Raw genomic sequence first — 14,721 nt, forward strand, 5'->3', positions numbered from 1 at the left:
CTTTTTCGTTCTTGTCTAAAACAAGACCGTGTCTTTCTCCCCCATAGCTGTATCATGTAATTCTAATTGTGGTATTGTTGGCATTTTATCCATCTTAATATTGCAATCAAATGATATATCTCATGTTCATGAACTTTTTTTTGTGAATACAAGATTTCAGGTCCACCATACAGTACCAGGAAGATAGGACAATGTACCGTACATGCAATCAGCCTGTAAGGATGAAAAATCAGTATGCTATTTAACTAGATCACTGCAGCTATGTTTTATAAAAATATAAAGGCATTTCTGCAATACAACTAAACAAATGAGCAAATACTATTATACAGCAAAACATAATGTTTAATATCACATTTGGAAAATCTGAAGTAGTAGAGTCACCATTAAGCTCCTGGATGTAAGAAAAATAAACTGATAAAAAGCATGCAAGAGTAAAATAGATAACTCAAATCTCAGCCATCTTACGGAGTAAAAACTGTGTATTTTGAAACTTGCCAGGGAAAATTAGAATTAAATAAAGACTATTGAGAAAATCACTCCGAAAATAAAGAGAAGTATGATCTGCTGTCATGAGCAGCTTGATCATTTCATTCAATGTTGTGTCTGTTGTTATTCTATGTCAAAAAATACTAGCTGTTCAGCTAAATGGTTTCCTATAAGGTAGATGGATATAACATTAGAACATAAGAAATAGGAATGGGAGTAGGCCATACAGCCCCTCGAACCTGCTCTGCCATTCAATAAGATCACGGCTTATCTTCAGCCTCAACTCCACTTTCCCGCCCTATCCCCATATCCCTTGATTCCCTTAGTGTCCAAAAATCGATTGATCTCAGTCTTGAATATACTCAACGACTGAGCATCCACAGCCCTCTGGGGTAGAGAATTCCAAAGATTCGCAACCCTCTGAGTGAAGAAATCTTTCCTCATCTCGGTCCTAAATGGCCAACTCTTTATCTTGAGTCTATGACCCCCAGTTCTAGACTGTCCAGCCAGGGGAAACAGCCTCACAGCATCTCCCCTATTAAGCCCTCTAAGAATTTTATACATTTCAATGAGATCAGCTCTCATTCTTCTAAACTCCAGAGAATATAAACCCCTTCTACTCAATCTCTCCTCATAGGACACCCCTCTCATCCCAGGAATCAATCTAGTGAACCTTCGTTGCACCCCCTCTAAGGCAAGTATATCCTTCCTTAGGTAAGGAGACCAAAACTGTACACAGAACTCCAGGTGTGGTCTCACCATAGCCCTATATAATTGCAGAAAGACCTCCTTACTCTTATACTCCAACCCCCCCTTGCAATAAAGGCTAACATACCATTTGCCATCTTAGTTGCTTGCTGTACCTGCATGTTAACTTTCTGTGATTCGTGCACAAGGACATCCAAATCCTTCTGAATACCAACATTTCTTAGTCTCTCACCTTTTTAAAAAATCTTCTGCTTTTCTATTCTTCCTACCGAAGTGGATAATTTCACATTTCCCCACATTATACTCCATCTGTCACCTTCTCACCCACTCACTTAACCTGTCACTATCCCTTTGCAGCCTCTTTATGTCCTCCTCACAGTTTACTTTCCCGCCTAGCTTCATATTGACAGCAAACTTGGTTACATTACACTGGGTCCCCTCAATTAAGTCATTGATATATATTGTAAACAGCTGAGGCCCAAGCACTGATCCTTGCGGCATCCCAATGGTTACAAACTGCCCACCCGAAAATGACCCGTTTATTCCTACTCTGTCTTCTGTCCGTTAACCAATCCTTAATCCATGCTAACATGCATGAACATGATCATAAGTTAATATCTGATGATTCTCTAACGATGTTCAAGGTGAACAAACACTTTATTCTTATTTGTAAGTTTGAAATAACTACGCTTGATAGGAAAATACCATCAACACAACAAACCTCCTTAGTTAGACATTTGCTCAGTTTCTACCTGGAAGAGTGCGAAACACTGGTAGTTGCTGGTGAAGAGGATGGATTTCCACATTTTTCAACAGTATTGATATCATCACCTTGCCATGCTTGCGCCAGGTGCCTTGGTAAACCAAATGAATCAGTAGTACAATGAGCGGGAGTCTGGAAAACATTTATAATTCAGCTTGATATTGAGGAAATAACAATACACTGCATTTTAAAGCATGCTTTAACAAATTATTGCATGGGCATTCTTTTTGGAAAAAAGAATTTAGGAGGTTTGTAAGTAGAGGATAGGAGAGCACGATGACAAGTGCCGTTTCTAAACTTGTCTTGTTGTTGTATAATTCAGTTTTGCACACTTGGCTCACCATTGAGAAATTTTTGAGAGCAGGCTATTCCTAACAAGATCTGAGAGGATATACTTATCAGGAAAGGCTGAACAGGCTGAGGCTCTTTTCTCTAGAAAAAAGAGAAGGCTGAGGGGTGACCTGATAGAGGTCTTTAAGATAGCGAAAGGGTTTGATAGGGTAGAAGTAGAGAAAATGTTTCCACTTGTGGGGGAGTCCAAAACTAGAGGTCATAAATATAAGATAGTCACTAATAAATCCAATAGGGAATTCAGGAGAACCTTCTTTATCTGGAGAGTGGTAAGAATGTGGAATGTGCTAACACAAGTAGTTGAGGCAAATAGCATAGATGGATTTAAGGGGAAGCGAGATAAGCACGAGGGAGAAAGGAATAGAAGGGTATGCTGATAGGATTAGATGAAGTAGGGAGGGTGGAGGCTCGTGCGGAGCGTAAACGCTGGCATCGACCAGTTAGACCGAATGCCCTGATTCTGTGCTGTAGATTTGATGTAAGATCACATAATAATTATGGATAAGGAAAATCATTCAGTCCAACTTAATTTAACTAACCAAAATGATATAAAAATTCTCCCAATGCAGCATCCAATTGTTTTCTTTAAATGATTCCAGGGTTTTCACCTCCACTGCTCTACCCAGATCACTCTATACTTGAAGAAGAATTTCCTGATATCAGTCCAAAATTTAACTTTTCCTAGTTTGAACCAGTAATCCCTTAGCCTACTCTCTCAATTTAATTTAAAGTAATATTCCAGATTTACCTTTTGCATACCCTTAACGATTTTGTATATTTCTATAAGACTATACCATGAAGCAAAAAAGCAGATACACAAAGTTCAGGATAAGCAGCTTCTTATTATCACACATTCTCTTCAAGAACTTGCAATTTGTCTTGGAGATTGAAAATGGTCTATTTTAAAGAAGAAACAATCAACTTTTTTTTTTAAGGAGTGCCTCTCTGTAGAATGGAAAGTTGCCATTTTTCTGTTTAGTTAAGAGGATTTTGATCACTCGCACACGATTCTCGATTCTCAACTAACTTTCTTTTCTGAACATTTTTTTTAAATGTACCAATTGCCAAGTGTGAGAATAGTACAATGGAGAAATGAGGTCATAGAGAAGCTGGGAAAGTAGAACGCAGTGAATGACAATTTAAACACAAAAGTGCACTAATAAAAATCTTAGCGTTAATTACTGCATGCAAGAGAACCTTAACTGACTTACAGGATCACCATCAATCATAAGGTCTGGTGTATCTCCAGATACCTGTCAGTTAGGGAAGGATTGCAATAAAATCCAAAACACAAAGCAAAAATACTAAAAAAGCAAAAAATTCAGCAGTCCCGATGCTTGAGAAAATCTCTTAGTAATGAAGAAAATGTGAGCTGGTAAATCTTTACTGACTTTCCAGTATCTTCTGTCAATACTATTTTTTGAGCATGTTCCAGGTTAATATTTTGTATGGTACACTCCACCCTCACTACAGCACTCATACATTTTGGGTGGAATTCCAAGCCCATTCCCGGGTGAAGCGTAATCTGACAAGAAGCCATTAAGAGGACTGGAAATGATTTGTTTCTAGGATTTATTCTCTCAGTTTGCAATCTGTTTACAAGCACTGTTTCACCAACAATTGGATGTGTTTCTTACGATTAGCATTTTTTTCCTCCCAATGTTAAACCATGTCTGGTTTAAAATATCAAATGTGTAAACACATGTTGAAAGTGTAATAACTACTAATGCTTTCTTTCATATGGATAAATTCAATCTACCCTTTCCCTCCCCAATATGACAGATATAAGAATGGAAAATGCAAAGGATAAGCAGAAAGATAAATCAAATTGCTGCTGATTAAGATGTTTGAGTGGATGTAAAGTTTTGGTTTATAGCAACTATTCAAATTGTTATCTAGGTCTGTCTGAAACTTTGCTTCTGTCATTTTTTTTTAATCAAACCACATTTTTATTCATTGTTTTCTAATCTTGTGCCAAATTTACAGCTGCAGTAGATCACTTATTTGCCATTGCAGTGTAAAGGACTGGAAAACAAAATAAAGAACCAATTTATTTAAGCAAATCGAAGAAAAGCAACATGACAAATTACATCTGTTGCTGATGGTGGGTGTCAGGGCATTCTGAAGTAATCATTTTGCATGGCCGTGTATTTCTTGATTCATCACCCCAATGTCATGTTCTAGTGAAGAGTTAAAACAGAAATGGAACTAACAGGTTTCTATAACACAGCACATTACCTTTGGTTGCAGGTAATGATTTACGATCGGGAGAGTTTGGGGGGAAGTTTGAGGATCCAGTGTTATCCAGTCTTTGTCCAAGGTGGCCTAAGTGAAGAAGTAGATTTTTCAGATTAGATTCAGTAAAGAGACTGAAAGAACAAATCAAATGATTGCACTTAACATATCAGAGACACTAGTAATAAAGTAGGCTTGTTCACATAGACTTCATAGTGTGCCAAAATCATTTTCAGGATGCCAGTGTTAACCTGACAGAGATGCTTTATCGTTAAATTGAATGTCTCTATTATAAAGTGCCTTTGGCACTAGGAGGACTATGCTTCCTTCAAAATGCTTTGGGCTTTGCAGATATTATGCCAAAAACAACAATGCTGTCTTCAGGTTCTTGTTTAAGGAAATTCAATGTCCTTCTCCCAATAGAATTTAATTTTCAAGTGAAATTTATAGTTTGTTTTCCTTAGCAAAGCTGATTAGCTACACTTGACAAAAAATTATGGTGGTAATTTTTGTATCCACAAACAATCCATAAAATCTAAGTTGGCCAGTAATGTTGTTTCATGTGATTTTTTTTTTAACCATGCCTTGCCAGTAATCAAGTCAATATTGCCACAGTAATTTCACTAGTCAATGTGTCTGTTTATAAGACAGGAGAAACTGAAATGGGGAAATAGCTGATTTTATTAAAAAAACCCTCATGGCCCCCAATTTGCCCATATACTAAAGGATGCTAATGTTACTTACACGCCGAGAAAAACAAAAGAAGCACAATATTCCCATTTCAGGAATTTTTGCTCAATTATTGGTGCGACCCAACAATGGGCATGACATCACTTCTTGTACCACTTCTTCCAAAATGAGAATTCCCTATTTTCATGGGCACTATGTGGTCTGAAACTGTGTGCTGATAAGATCTAATCACTTCAAAAGACTGCTCCTGAAATTTTGTTAAAGAATGAAAATTGTTTCACAAGAAATAGATTTCTGTCTCTGCTTATTAGCTGCTTTTGATCACTTTTGCACGAACAAGAGAGGCTCCTCACAACCTGTCAGTTTATAAACAGTGAAACAGTCACCAAGCAGCCACAAGTGAACATATTTCCACACCAACTATATATTCACTATTTCAGGAGATATGGCTGTCAGGGACATCTAATTTGACTGGTTGAGGACAGTTACAGCTAAATTTCTGACAGTTTTGTACTTATGTAACTTTTGACCCAGAAAATGGGCACAATTTCTTTTACAAACACAGCTAATTAAGTTGTGCAATATTGCATGAACACTTAATTCGTTGACATGTTAATATTGCACAGTATATAAGCAATTTAAAATATGAATGGCTAAAAAGTGAAGGATGCCATCACTGTATATTAATTATTTAAAAACTAACTGCTGGCTCTGGGGAACACATGCTTTGATGTTTATTTACCTCATCAAATGTAAATTCACTCAAATTAACTTCTTCAAAGTCATCCTCTTCCTCAGTTTGAACAGCTGCTAAAGCATGAGACAACTTCTTCCGCAGGAGACAGCCTCGCCAACATGCCTAAATAAATCCACCACGTATTTAATTTTTTAATAAAAATCAAAGCGCTAAAAGCTAAATAATCAGAAAACAAAAGCATGTCAGTGTTCACATTGAGAGTTGAATGTTGAATGATCCATTTTGCAGCATATTTCTACATTCATTTTTAGGCATAACTGAGCAAATAACAGTATTTCTAAAATGCTGTAAGGACTCCCCCATCCTTTCTGTAAGCTGTGGTAGTCCCACTACCACAGGCCTGAATACATTTATTAATTACTGTACAGTTCCTTTAAGACTTATTACAGTTAACAAAAACATAAATAAAACACAAAATAGCTTCAAACTATTTAAGGTAAATCTATTCAGCATCTGGATTCATGGATCTCATGTACCTGAAATATGAAGAACAAAAATGTAGGAATGGTTATGTTCTTGGGCAATCCTTTCTGATTCCATGTTCCAGGTGTAATAAGTGTCACAGAATTCCAAATGAAATGACATTAGGCCCAAAACCTCCCAGTGAACATGTGTCCACAGCAGAAAAATGCTTGGAATTTAGCTCTAGCTGGTCAATCACACTTAGGAGATCTATGAGGCTGGTTGGTGTAGAAAACAGAAATGTCACACTTATATAATGGAAGATTTGGGTTGTTCTTAGGCTGGGTACATTGTTGGAGCACTGTAGACAGAGTTCTGACTTCCAATTACCCCATGTTATACTTGACAGAGTGAGTACGTGTTCCTGACACTAGCTAGGGGGTAATTTTAACACCCAAGGACGGGTGGTTTGGGGGCGATGGGGAGGTAAGAATTGTAAAAATGTAAAATCCGACCCCAACTCGCCTTCAACTCACCCACTTCTGCTTTTAACGGAGGTGGGTCAAAGGGCAGGCGATCATCCCACTCTCAGGAGGCAGGTCGGTCAGTAAAATCTTTTAAATAGGCTGTGGGCCTCCATTTTAATAGCTTTTTTATTTTTAACTCCTGACAGCCGGGGTTCCCGGGCCTTCTGATTCTCGCCACGTAAGAGGAGGCGAGAATGGCCAGATCAACAAGTAGGTGTCTTGATTGCACTGCTTTTAGACCAAAAGGAGCAGGAGTGTTTCCTCCAACAAGCTTATCTGCCATGATCCGACACACACCATTGGCTGATCACTCCCCCACCCAATGTCTCCGACCCCCAATATCGGGTCCCAACCTCCCCCCTCCGCTGATGTCCCCAGCAGCCCCCCCCACCCCCCCAGATGTCAGACTTACCTGCTGGCATCTGTTCCCCAGCTGCTTTCCCGTCCGACAGGCAGCCAGCCTATAAATCTGTCTGGCTGTCGCGCAGGGAAACCTGCTGAAAAAACTTTAAAGATGTCCTGGCGTCAAAATCGCCAGGGCGTCCGGGAAATCCATATTTCCAGGTTTCCCGACCCAAAATCCTCCCCCCCCCCCACCTCCTCTCCTCGGCTCGGAGTAAAAATCCAGGCCCAGGTGTGTCCTGGAATTGGAAAAATGTTGCAATCACCAGAACTGCACAAAAATAAAATGTAATATAAACGGGATGTAAGGACACACAAAGGAAAACAATCTACTGCTTTATTTTATCTTTTGGTCTTTCAATTAGATACTGCATATCTTCAACACTGCTTAAGTGCTGCAATGGAAAATTTCACTTCATTAACTAGTAACGTGACATTTTAAGTGTTCGCTGTAATCTAATTCTTGATGCTCAGAATTGTTAAAAAAAAACACAGCTGTTTCAGTTCTACTGTAACACTTTCACAAATAAATGAGTAACTGAGGTTGTACACTCCGGAGCAATTGCCAGAAGTGTGGCAGGACAGGCTTTCCATTTGCCTGACTGAATGACCTGCTACTGACCTCAAAGTTTCTGGGGTTAGCCTCATGAACATTTCTTTGGGAGCTTGCCACTAGAGGGTGGGGCTGACTGAAAATGGCTGCTGCAGGAGTTGGACGATTGCAGTGACATTAAGGGGTAGACAGCCTCAGATTTTAAAAGGTTCCCTGGCTCCGATGAAATGGCAAATTTTACGGACGTAGAACTGCGAATCAATTGCCTCTCATTTTACTGACGTTTCTCCTTGGGGTACTGGAATTCTTCCTGACATTGTGCCTTTCCTAGCAACACTAGACACTTGTTATATAACAGGCATTCCTAAATCCAGCGTTGCTAAGATGACAATGGCAGAAAAAGTGATGTATGATGTCATTCTGTCATTACACGTCGTTTAAATACCTCTGTCATATTTAGGTGGGCATTTTTAGTGTCCACTGCTTCGTCAGGCTGAAAATAACATGAGCGCAAAAATTGGAAGGGATCTGGTGTAATAGATCCCCCTCAATTGTCCACTATTGCCCGTCTGTTGTTGAACTGTTTTCGTATTGGTCCTATCAAAATGTTTCAAAATTTCATTGTTCTGTTAAGTCTACAATACACTGGAATAACAGATGACTATGAATGTGTTAGCAGAAGCCAGAGATCATATCATATACTGCATCATGCTCCAGGTAGCTACACAATATGCTTGGTACTCTTAGAGTTTTTGTGTTAGTGAACTTTTCCAGTTAAATTCATCTCCTGTATTATGGCTGCTGAGAATCAAGTGCCATGAGGATTCCCCACTGCTAACATTTCCTCCCCATTCCTCTCATTTCTCTTCTAAAGGTGGTAATTCACGCTGGGGTATGATCCTACAGGCATTTATAGTCCTTGGTAATCACCCATGGACTCATTCATCATGTGTTAGCCTAAACAGAAAATGTTAGCAAACTATTAAAGGATGGAAGAGCATTACAGAAAAATCTAATCCTGTAGCACCAATAATATTGATTCAGAGGTTGAGACTTCATATCCCACCATGTGGGCAACACTGAAAAGGTCACATTTATTACCCATCCCTAGTTGCCCTGCGTGTATTAAGAGTCAACCATGAAGTGTGGGACTGGGGTCATATTTAGGCCAACCCAGGTAGGGGTGACAGGTTCCTTTCCCTGAAGGACATTAGTGTTTACGACAATCCGGCAGATTTCGTGGTTATTTTATCTGGTGCCAGCCAACAAATTCAATTCAATTTCCCTACTTGCCATGGTGGGATTTGAACTCATGAGTCCAGTACCAGTCTGAGCATATGCAATATGCATAATTTTCCAGGCTGCATCAGTAGCATTTCCTCAGCTCATCTGCTTCAAAGTCTTTTTCATATTCCAGCAGTTTCTACTTGCTTGTTTTTCTAAATTATTTGAGGCAATTCTGGAGGACAAATTTTTAAAGGCTTTATTCAAATAAAGTTTATATTGAGGATTTTTAAAACAGAGAGGCTGTGTGTGTGACCGTGCACACATATGAGACTGAGTGTGTGATAGAGAGAGAGAGAAAGAAAGACAGAGGGCTCGAATTTAGCAGGCCTGCGGGTTCCCAGCGGGTGGTCCTCCGGGAGCGTGGAAAACGCGGACGGCTAATCGCGTGCGTCCCCCACGCGATCGCGGGATAATTGAACCGATTAAGCCCTGCTTCCGGGTTCTCCGCTCCCCAGCTGCGTGCCGGCCGGCTGCGCATGCGCAGTACCGTCGACGCGATGTAGGAGCTCCACTTAAAGGGGCAGTCTCCCAAAGCCCCTCCTGCTGCAATCATTAGGTTGCTGACGATGGCTCAGCCAAGGGGAAAGGCTGCGCCCCGTTTTTCCGACCTAGCGCTGCAGCTGATGCTGGAGGGCGTGAGGAGGAGGAGGGACATGCTCTTCCCGGAGGATGGACGCAAGTTCCCTGCCGCCACCACCAGGAAGGCATGGGCAGAGGTGGCGGCGGAGGTGAGCAGCAGGGGTAACACCCCAAGGACTTGGGAGCAGTGCCACAAGTGCTTCAATGACCTGACTAGGTCTGGCAAGGTGAGTACACCAACGCACCCTCCCACAGCCCGTCCCCACCATCACGCCAAACAGATCACAACCCCTCCTGCACAGCCACCACTGCGCTCCATCAGCAATCCTCACAGCCACTCATTCACCATCCTCGCCGTGCACGCAAGTACCCGCCGTCCCTGACCCCACCCGAACACTACCACACACCCCAATCCCCATGCAATGGGATGGGCACGTGGCACACGCATCCTCCCATCCATCTGCGCCACGCTCAACCCACCCACACCGATGCTCGATGCGTCTCACGATGCAATACGCACCCACTAACACATCTGTGTTTTGCCTTCACAGGAGAAGAGGAGCAAGAACAATCGCGAAAGGGCACGCACCGGAGGTGGCCCGCCGCAAGTGGTGGAGCTCACCGACGCCGAGGTGGAGGCGCTCGACCTCGCCCGCACGCGACATTGCCTGTCGGTGGCTGATGGCGAGTGTGTCGCTGCCGAAACGGCCGGTAAGGGAAAGCTGACACTCAACACCCATGATCGCGAGTGACCGTATCATCACCTGCCATCAGGCGCACTGTCAAGTTGGTCCACATGCCTCATAGTGCCCTCTGTTCTCTTGCAGGGCCGTCTGTGTGTGAAGCGATCGAGGAGGGCGATTCCTCAGAGGACATGGCGGTCTCTGAGGGTGCATCGTCACATCAGAGCCAACCATCCACCAGCGCAGAGACACGCACCTCGGTGGGTCCCCCTCGCCAATTAGTTGGGGTAGCACTTGGTGAGACACTGCGCACGAGTGAGCATGAGCAGACCCTGGTGGCAGGGGCAGCCACGGAGGGTCCGCGACGGAGGGAGCACTCATCTCCAGGCTCTGCTCAGCCGGACCCAGATGCTGAACCCAGGGGGCCACCAGTGAAAAGGAGAGTCGTCGAGGGGCACCAGCTAATTGCTGAGGTACTGGGAGAGGTGCCGCATGCATTGTCCACAATAGCGCAGGCGATGGAGGAGTACAACTCCTGCATGCGGGCATTGGTGGCGCAGGCACAGGAGGGTACCGGCGACACAGTGTCGCGGGTAGGTGCGGGACTGTCTGCGGTGGAGGACAGGCTGGCCTCCCTCGAGCGTCACGCACAGCTCCAGATCGAGTCCTTGCAGGCCCTGACAACGTCTGTACGGATTCAGGGTGAGCAACATTCCGCCGCCATCAACAGGCTGACGGATACACTAGGGGTGGCCTTGCAAGGCCTCACACATGCCATCCAAACTGCCGTCCAGCAGGGTGGAAGGGGTGATGTGGGCCGAGGCCACGAGAGGGATGATGGTGACCGGGGACATGGAAGCGGGGACGCTTCTCAAGGCGCCCCCACGTCCCACCCGTCGCCCACCTCTCAACCAGTACCCGCAATGGTGCCTCCTCTCCAGGTGGCCGAGTCTGCCCCTGCCCCGGTGCAGGAGGAGCAGTCTGTGGAGGTGCCCTCACGGGCACCGAAACCCAGGGGCCGTCCGCCAAAAGCATCTACCCGGTCAAGGCGAGAACACGAGCAACCTGCCACTACCTCTGCTGGAGCCACAGGGGTAGCACCACGTAGGGGTACCCGGAAAAGAAATGCAAAGGCGTTATAATCACAAAGGGAATACACCAGGGTGTCTATTAATTTGTACTTTTTTTTTTATATCATGTCACATTGGAGATATTAAATACTCTATTCTCACCACTCCTGCCACCTCTCGTCCATTCTTCCGCGGCCTGTGCAATAGGTGCGTTCCGTGGAGGCCATCATGACGGCGAACACCTGCTGCCGCCCATTGGGCACACTGCTGTGGGTGCAGGAGTACTGGCAACAGTCTTCAGTGGAGGGGGCTGGTATGGCCGCTCGCATGTGCAGGTGAGGAGATGCAAGCGCCTTGCAGTGTCTGACTCTAGGAGAACCGTTGACGTATGAGTGCCTCCCTGGCCCGGCGACCATCCCGGTGAGTCGTGGTTCGGCGCATGGGTCGTCCACTATCCTCTGGCACGTCCTCCCCCTCCTCCTCCTCCTCCTCCTCCTCCTCGCCCTCGCCGTCCTCAATGTGGGTGGCGGATGTGGATGGTGCCTCCTCCAGCGGCACCCCTCTCTGTTGGGCCATGTTGTGCAGGGCACAGCAGACAACTATGATTCGTCCCACTCTGAATGGTGTGTATTGCAGCGCTCCCCCAGAATGATCAAGGCACCTGAAGCGCATCTTGAGCAGCCCTATGGTCTGCTCAATTGTAGACCTGGTAGCAGTGTGGCTGTCATTGTACCGACGCTCCGGCTCGGTGATGGGGTTCCTCAGAGGTGTCATGAGCCACGTGTGTAGGGGATACCCCTTGTCGCCGAGGAGCCAGCTGTTGCCGGCGTTGGGTGCCTGCAGGATGGGCGGGACGGCGGACTCCCTGAGGACGAAGGCATCGTGGCAGCTGCCGGGGTATCTGGCGCACACGTGTAGGAATCTCTGGCGGTGGTCACAGATGAGCTGGGCGTTCATGGAGTGATACCCCTTCCTGTTGATGAACAGCCCTGGCTCATGCGGAGGTGCCCGTATTGCGATGTGGGTGCAGTCGATTACACCCTGCACCCGTGGGAAGCCGGCCATGGCATGGAATCCAACCGCCCTCTCCATCTGGCTGCGCTCGTCCATGGCGAAGTTGATGTAGTGCGAGGCCCTGCGGAACAACCCATCGGTGACCTGCCTTATGCACTTGTGTGCAGAGGACTGACAGACCCCGGTGGCACCCTGGAAGGAACCGGATGCGAAGAAGTTGAGGGCAGTGGTGACTTTGACGGCGACAGGTAAGAAGATGCTGCTTGGTCCATCAGGGAGCAGCTCGTCGTTAAGGAGGCTGCAGATGTCGGCGACTACCTGGCGATTGACTCTGAGCCGACGTATGCACTGCTCCTCGGAGAGGTCCATGAAGCTGAGCCTCGCTCTGTACACCCTGTGCGGAGGGTAGTGCCTCCTGCGACGCATCTCTCTCTGCGGTTGTCCTCCCTCCTGCTGTGCAGGTGGGTGTGCCACCGCACCGTGTTGGGGGGCCCCACGTCTCCGAGGCGGACGGCGTGGACTGCGAGGCTGCTGGGGCTGGTCATGCTGTTCATCCTCCGACGATGTCAACGCACCACCCGTCTGGCAGGTGTTGGTCTGAGGGGTTGTGCAGGGTAGGTGGGTGGTTCCTCGGACTGGGGCTGCGGTTTCGTGTCGGTCTGTCCTCTGGCTTGGCGGGGGGTGGTGGAGGGCAGGGGTTGCCCTATGTGACGCGGTGTCCTCCTGCGTGGGTGAGGGCTCTCCCCCGTGGAGTGCACCTTGGCACCTGCCACAGGCTGCAACACGCCTGGTTGAGGAGGGACTGTTTCCCCCAGTGTGTGAAACTCACTGCCTTGAACCTAAAATCCCACACTTCCTCTTTTGACAGCTGCTTCAGCTCATTCAATGACCACAACAAGCAAGGTAAGTACACTCAAGTGGAACCCCGCTGGCTTTAATTGCCTGCAGGATTCCCACCAGCGGGGCTTGCGCGCGCAGCCCCGCACGTCAGCGCGGTACCCGGAAGTGGCCGGGATTTCGTCGCGATCCGGTCACGTGACCGGATATCGGGATTTTCGGGGCCACCCCGCCGGAAACACGACGCCAAAATCAAGCCCAGAGAAACAGAAAGAAGCAGAGTTCAATTGTATTTATTAAACACTTGCTGTAGGTTTTGTTTATGTTCGAATTATAAACGTTCTATTATTTATTTCAGTAGAAAAGTCAAATTGTGTCTCAGTATATATCAGTATTTCTGTCTGTGTTTTTGAAAATTATTTGAATACAACCTGGATGACGAATTTGAGTAGGTTTTAAATTAAACTTTTAAAGCAAAGCTATTTATTTTGTACTTCAGAAAGCATATCAAGCAGAGAGAGAGTCCCCAGGCAGCTCACCTGGAAAGCAGATTTAAATTTCAGGCTACCGCATCGTCAGCAGCAGCCCTCGGGTAGGTCCTGAGACAGGAGGTTAAAGTCCTTTTCATATGCAAAGGGCATAACGTTTATTTTTGGTGCGGGCCCTGGATGCCTATACTTCAGCCTTTACCAATATGGCGGGTGGCGTACTTCCACCATGGAATGTCTGTGCCCACACTGCCCGTCATATTGGATGTTTAGGCACCCGTTTTACACCCAAAACAGGCATAACGTCAATGATTTTCTAAGCCAGTATCTTTCCTCATTCTAATTTGGATTCTTTTTACTTTTTGCAAAATAAAGAACAAATGAGTTGAATTTTGAAAGCTTATCTGGCAAACAGAAATGCTTTGATAGCATCACTTGTTTTTTGTTGTCAGAAAATGTAAACATTTGAATTAGTGAAAGCTGTGATACAGAGAGATGGAGCGAGAAAGACAGACAAATATATAGGAATCAATTACAGAACAGTGAATTAAATGTTTGTAGGGATCTCTTAAAAGTTTTCAAATCAGCGCAGCAAAGTCTAGGATATCCTTCCCCTTCCCTATTGATGATAATCATCAGAAATCTACCAGTGAGTCAAACCCCACATGCCACCCCCAGTTCTGCCAAATATCAGGTTCCACCTCCATAGTCCTACCAAACTCTCGGTCCCCCCCTTCACTGCAGTGCCAGACCCAAGTACACCTAACCTAATGCTGCCAAACTCCAGGGGCCACATCCCAGTGTTCCCACTCTAATTATGCTAAGACACAGAGGACCAGAAATCGCTCGGAGCAGCGAGGCAACGGTCACCGGCGCTCCTGCGAATTAA

General features: G+C 45.4%; 1 protein-coding gene across 3 annotated transcripts in view; it reads right to left on the reverse strand.

The window, feature by feature from the left end:
- Positions 1 to 14,721, reverse strand: part of lrriq1 (leucine-rich repeats and IQ motif containing 1) — a 175,983-nt gene that overhangs the window by 52,656 nt on the left and 108,606 nt on the right. For all 3 annotated transcript variants that reach the window (XM_067999455.1, XM_067999454.1, XM_067999456.1), the window contains 3 exons: positions 5,976 to 6,092; positions 4,547 to 4,633; positions 1,947 to 2,089 (listed from right to left, as the gene is read on the reverse strand). In XM_067999455.1, the coding sequence (XP_067855556.1) occupies positions 1,947 to 2,089; positions 4,547 to 4,633; positions 5,976 to 6,092 (347 nt within the window). The remainder of the gene's footprint in view (positions 1 to 1,946; positions 2,090 to 4,546; positions 4,634 to 5,975; positions 6,093 to 14,721) is intronic.

This window comes from Heptranchias perlo, chromosome 18 (assembly GCF_035084215.1).
Source record: "Heptranchias perlo isolate sHepPer1 chromosome 18, sHepPer1.hap1, whole genome shotgun sequence".
NCBI lineage: Eukaryota > Metazoa > Chordata > Chondrichthyes > Hexanchiformes > Hexanchidae > Heptranchias > Heptranchias perlo.